Source organism: Nicotiana tabacum, chromosome 22 (assembly GCF_000715075.1).
Source record: "Nicotiana tabacum cultivar K326 chromosome 22, ASM71507v2, whole genome shotgun sequence".
NCBI lineage: Eukaryota > Viridiplantae > Streptophyta > Magnoliopsida > Solanales > Solanaceae > Nicotiana > Nicotiana tabacum.
Genome location: NC_134101.1, coordinates 220535221 through 220541511, shown reverse-complemented (window position 1 = coordinate 220541511; position 6291 = coordinate 220535221). Strand labels below are relative to the sequence as shown.

The following is a 6291-nucleotide window of genomic DNA, read 5'->3' as shown; positions in this document are numbered from 1 at the left end:
TTATGTTGAGTATCGTTCTTTATTATCAAGGTTGGAGATAAATTAGTATTTCTGTTTGCTAGTGGGTTAACTAGTAATGGTGGAGACTCGTTTTGGTTGATTGATTGGTTGTCAATTGTTGGTATGATATTAGGACGTTTGGTTGTTGATTTGAGACTGTGAAATTTTTGGGATAGTCCAAAAACAGAGGAAGCTCTGTCCGATTTTCTGTAAAATACCGAAGAGGCTTACTTTGGGCACTTGCTCCTGAGTGCCGGTCATGAGCCTAAATTGGGTGGTGACAATATATTTACAAGTAAATAAAGCTATTCATACATTTAAATATAATGGAATAAACAGTCCTAAAGCTTGGCTAATAGTTACAAGTTGATATGCCTAAGATGGATTTTAGATGGCAGATAAAAAAAAAAATTAAACATAATGAGAAGACATACTCGGAAAAAAAAAAAAAAAAAAAAAAAGAAAAAAGAGGCAGATATCTATTAGTGAAAATTTTTCCTTTTTCCTCTTAACATTTCTTTCTTTTGGATTTGTTCATCCTAGGCTTTGTTTTCAAGTTGTAACGAGCCCTCCCTCATCAATTTTAAGCTGAGGCTGTTAAACCGTTCACGAGAATACTGTCGCGATGCTTTTCTCCAATCCGTACCAGCCTTCATCATCGCAGCAAATTCGTCGTAACTAATGCAACCATCCTGCATTTTGACAAAAAAGACACAGCTGAGCTCCCAAACTCCGCGACAAGCTAGTCCAAACAAGTCGGATATTTGCCGTATACTTCTAGGCATGTTGTTAGAAATGAAAAGTCTATCAAAAACAGTGTCTCTGTCCGTCCAGAGTAGGGGTAAGGCTATGTACATCCTACCCTCCCCAGACCCCACTTATGGGATTTTGTGGGATTACAATGGGTTGTTGTTGTTGTACTTCAAGGCATGTTGTTAGAAATGAAAGAATAAACTTTAAACAAATCGGCAAAGACAATGAAAAACTTTTAACGACAATTTGATAGCAAAGGAAGAACTTTCAAGGACAATTTGATAGTAAGTGCACATAAACAGACACAGATACTGACCTTATCCGTGTCAACATCATGCATAATGGCATTGATGACTTCCTCACTAGTGTTGTCGTCCTCATCACTTAAGGCACAACGCAGCTCTTCGATTTCTATGTAACCACTCTGGTTTTTGTCGAAAAATGAAAATGCTTTGTGCAGGTGTTCGTCATTAGCCATCTTTCTAAGATGAACAGATACAGCAACGAATTCAGCATAATTTAAACTTCCATCTCCATCAACATCGGCCTGTAAAACCAATACAGGAGATAAAAACATAAGAAAACAAATATTTGAAATAAAATAAATGATAAAAAGAATAAGCATTCGGCTGGTCAAAGAGCCAAAAAGAATCTAAAAGCACAAAAAAGTTTTCTCTGAAAATAATAAGCACCGAATTCAGGTTTCCAACGCAAGCAAAATGTCAAGATCCTTTTGCTATAGATTTTTCTGCACTGAAACAATCATCAGGTAGATGTACACCATTACAACTTACATTGACCAAGTATGCTTCGCAATTAATCAAAATCCTGATATCAGGATCAAGGACATAAGTGTAGTGTGGACTTCTCTTCAACAACTACGACTACATCCCAAACTAGAGGTGTCCGCTAGCTATATAAGTACTCACATCTTTCCACTCTCCATGGATACAAAGGGCAGCCCGGTGCACTAAGCTCCCGCTATGCGCGGGGTCCAGGGAAGGGCTGGACCACAAGGGTCTGTTGTAAGCAGTCTTACCCTGCATTTCTGCAAGAGGTTGTTTCCCCGGCTCGAACCAGTGACCTCCTGGTCACATGGCAGCAACTAACCAGTTACGCCAAGGCTCCCTTTCTCTCCATGGATACACATTAAGAATTTTTTAAAACTAGAGGTTCTCTAGATTTCATACTTAGCTTTCATCGACATACAAGTCGCTAACCTAACTAAAAAGACTCTTGCCAAACATTGGACCGGTGTAAGTGTACCACCAACATCTTAGCCATAATCCAACTAGTTGCACTGTGGATCCGCGCATTTGGAGGACTACATAGGACATGGCCATATCATCTCAGACACCTGCCTTCTCCTTGAGGCAGAAAGTTCAAAGAGAGCCCAACGGTGCAGCAGGCCATACTATTAGCAGCTAACTTTCAATCTTTTGTTACCCCCTGGTAGAGCTATAAGAGAATCAAATAGAGCCAAGAAACAGGGCATGAGAATGCTTACAGCTTCCATGAGAATCTGAAGATCAACATCAGAGGTCTGATGGCCAAGCTTCTGCAAACCATCTTTAAGTTCTCCAAGGTTTACCTGGCCCTTCTTTCCAGTATCCATCATTTCAAATGCGTCCCTCATTCCCGCCACTTCCTCCGCAGACAAAAACTCAGCTATAACCTGTGCATGAAACACAAGAAAGTAAAGACATCATGGAAATAAAAAAAAAACGAAACTTGGTCAAAGGACAGGATCTTCTCTCTCCTTTTTTATGATGAGAATTAAAATTATTATAAAGTAGCACAAGGCAAGTGCAATAAATAGTCTGACAATCTTCTCTCCTTATAAACTATTATAAAGTAGCACAAGCATGTGAATACATCTTTTATTGGACAGTGGAGAATCCGGAGCTTACAGATATGATTGTTTATATTTACCGTTAGAGCTTTTTTCTTGAGCTTGTTCATCACTGAAAACTGCTTGAGCCTTGCTTTTACAGTCTCGCCCAATGAGACGTTTGGTGCTTTCTTTATATTTTGTAACCAGGGATGCTCTGCATCCACATGAGTCAAAGCCGCCAAAAAAGACATTTAGAGAGAGACAGAACAGATGAATGAACTAAAGTATCTCAATGATCCACAAACATTACCAAGAACTCGCTCAGCTGTGAGACGTCGAGTTGGATCTGGATCAAGCATTTTCTTTACAAGATCCTTTGCATTATCAGAAACTTTAGGCCATGGATCCCTCTTGAAATCAATCACAGAACGAATAATTGCTTGGGCTACTCCTTGTTCAGTCTCTATAAATATGAAAAGGAACTTAAAAGTATCAAGAAAATGTTAACAAATTGTGAAGCCGAAAATATCTGCATCTACGTTTTTTAATGATTATACAAATGAAGCAATAAAAGAAGCAGACCTGCCCAGAAGGGTGGAACACCACAAAGAAGAATGTAGAGTATAACTCCAGCACTCCAGACGTCAACCTCTGGTCCATAATTACGCTTTAGAACCTCTGGAGCCATGTAATAAGGACTTCCCACTATCTCATTAAAGTGTTCCCCTGTTAAAGAAATAAAGATTATTCCAAGTGTTTAATCTTTTTTGAGCATGATAAAAGGGCTCAACTGACTGTTTCATTACTAATTCCATTACCAGGTTTAAAGAAAACCGACAACCCAAAGTCAATTGCTTTCAGTGGAGCTGTTTCTTTCTTGTTACCAAAAAGAAAGTTCTCGGGTTTGAGATCACGATGAATAACCCCATGCCTGTGACACATCTGCAATACCATTGGAATTTTATAAATTGATTATTGACATACTAAAACCAGAGAGCAAAACTTGACCATAAACTTAATCATTTCCACCCTTTAAGAGAAAATTACAACTTCTGCCTTGCTCATTGAAAATCAGTGCATTGGGCAATCCTTTACAAGACAGATTCATGATTTACATATGAAATAAGATTCCTACCAATATATAAGTATTTCATAATGTCATGCAGGGAAGGCCAAATTAATAGTTGTTTCAGAAAAGCCGACCACATTTACTTCAGCATACAAACTAAAATTGATTTCCATTATCATTTCCCTAAAAAGTACAGTTTTTCCAAACTTTGTTTGCAACAACCAAATTCTGTGGTAGGCCACTAGCTAATACTCCTTGAAAACAAGTAACGCTTCCACTTAAAAGAGTTAGAAGTTAGAACAAAAGATAGCCTCTTCTCATTACAATTCGGGTGTAAGGGAACTTCCATGATACATAAAAACCAAATGGCATCTATTAGGGACTAAGAAGCTGATAAAAACTATACCTGAACAACTTCAACGACAGTCCTCAAAATTCCAGCTGCTGCCCTCTCGGTATAGTGACCTCTAGCTACGATACGGTCAAACAACTCACCACCCTCACACAGTTCCATCACAATGTGCACTGCATTATCATCCTCATATGTATCCTTCAAAGTCACAATATTAGGATGCTTAGGCAAATGCTTCATGATCTCAACCTCTCTCCTAACATCATCGATATCCACTGCAGTCCTTAACTTCTTTTTGGATATCGATTTGCAGGCGTATTTATCGCCTGTGTCCACTTCAGTGCATAGGTAAGTAACCCCGAATTCTCCTCTTCCGAGCTCACGACCCAAATCATACTTGTCGTGTATGTTCTGTCCTGTTGGTTCTTTCAATACAACAAGCTTAACTCCACCCCCAGATGCCCCATAATCAATTGAAAAGGGGTTTGGTTTGCTCTTTTTGTTCTTCTTTTTTTCAGCAGATTTGCCGGGTTTCACACAGCAATTACCCATGATGCTTTACAAGATCAACTCCTGAAAAATATCAAATACAGATCAAAAATTGATTTTTGAAATAACTTCTGTTTTTACAAAGAATGCTTGAAATGAGTAGTAAATTAAATATGATACTTCTGCCAATAAAAACAGCAAAAATTCAAAATTTTCAAAGATTTCAAGAATAGGAGATCTCCAAGAGTGGAAATTATTCCGATTCTGAGAAAAGCTAAGTATTAATTTTCATTCCAGAAAACAATTAAAAAAAATAGGAAAAATGGGTAATAAATGAAAAAAATATCAGAAACTATGAAGCTTTAAGAACAATGAAATGCAGCAGAAAAGCCAAAACCCCACCTCAAAAATGTTGCTTTTTCCTCTATATTAGGGAGAAAAATCCTGAAAATATGATAAAGCTAAAAAGGCTGATTCTTAAAATAACTATTTTTTAAATAAATGATTCTTGAAATAACCATCAATTAAATATGATATTTCTTCCATGAAAACAATAAACAACAATCAAATCCAAGCTATATAATCAAATGGTTCAAGGATTTCACGGAAATAAGAAGCATGAATTCAAGGAAAAGATCTCCAAGAATCTTGGAAATTAATCGATGTATTAAAAATATTTTTTTAAAAAAAAAAAAGAAGAAGCTAAATACAGAGGAAACCCAGAAAAATATAAAGCTTAAGAACAGTAAAATGCAACAAAAATTAAATAAGGAAAAAAAAAAGGAACCCCACCTGAAAAATGCTGAACTTTTTCCTCTGAATTATGGGTTTTAATAAATTGATCAATTTCAAGAAACAATAAGAAACATGAATTCAGGGGAAAAAATCTCCAAGAATTTTGGAAATTAATCAATCCATTAAAAAATATAAGAAAGCTAATTATAGAGGAACCCCAGAAAGCAATGAAGCTTAAAGAACAATGAAATGCAGCAAAAAACTATAATAAAAATAACTACAAAAAATAAAAGGAGAAACCCACCTGAAAAATGTTGATTTTTTCCTCTGTATAATTGTGTTTGTGTATTGATATTATAGGCCAAAAAAGAAAAGCTAAAATGTAGAAAAGAAGAAAAAAAGGGAAAAAGATAGGAAGAAATCATGAAAAAAATCGGCCATGGGCAGAAGAGAGAGAGTCAAAAAGCTCTTTTGCAGAGGCTTTTCTCTCCTGCAATCCTCTCTCTCTCTCTCTCTCCTGTCTCTTCTTCTGTCTCTATTAGCCTTTTTCAAATTTCTATCTTTAGTAATTTTTCACTTTTCTTTTACATAAAATTAAATACGTAGTAAATTTTTTATGTGTTTCAAAAATTAAATATCCTACGACTTTGACAAGAAAAAAATTAGTTTGTATTTTGGTTTTTCTTGAGGTGGTGTCTATAAAAATTTATGCTTATCTAATAAGAATGAAATTATCGGATACTCGTTACATCTCATAAACACGTATTGGATAGCTTTATCTACAAGGAGATAAAGCCTTCCAACCATGAATTAGTAGTATATTTTTTCTTTTATGTCACATAAAATATTTTTTTATGTCTGAAAATGATTATCGTGCTTTAACTTTAAAAAACAACTTCTAGAAATGAATTTTAACTAACTAGTGGTTATTTTTGTATAATCTTCTAATGGTAATATCTGAATAAGCTTATACGGACCTCAACAAAATTAGGATAACTCTATCCAAGGTGATTGGAATTTTTTTATTCATGATTTCAATTGAATTAAAACGCGCGCGTA

The 6291-nt window shown here is 35.8% G+C and overlaps 1 protein-coding gene across 2 annotated transcripts; it reads right to left on the bottom strand.

The window, feature by feature from the left end:
• Positions 1-260: 260 nt before the first annotated feature.
• Positions 261-5756, bottom strand: LOC107830120 (calcium-dependent protein kinase 8). 2 transcript variants are annotated; one of them, XM_016657601.2, is made up of 9 exons: positions 5537-5756; positions 4063-4581; positions 3406-3529; positions 3170-3313; positions 2898-3050; positions 2686-2801; positions 2261-2428; positions 1070-1300; positions 261-692 (listed from the first exon to the last, which is right to left on the bottom strand). In XM_016657601.2, exons 2-9 carry the CDS (start codon positions 4558-4560, stop codon positions 540-542), a joined length of 1587 nt encoding a protein of 528 aa, XP_016513087.2. In that variant the 5' UTR covers positions 4561-4581; positions 5537-5756; the 3' UTR covers positions 261-539. The 2 variants fall into 2 exon arrangements, with proteins under 2 accessions (XP_016513087.2, XP_075100649.1); XM_075244548.1 differs by lacking the exon at positions 5537-5756 and adding an exon at positions 5290-5428.
• Between the last annotated feature and the right edge of the window lie 535 nt (positions 5757-6291).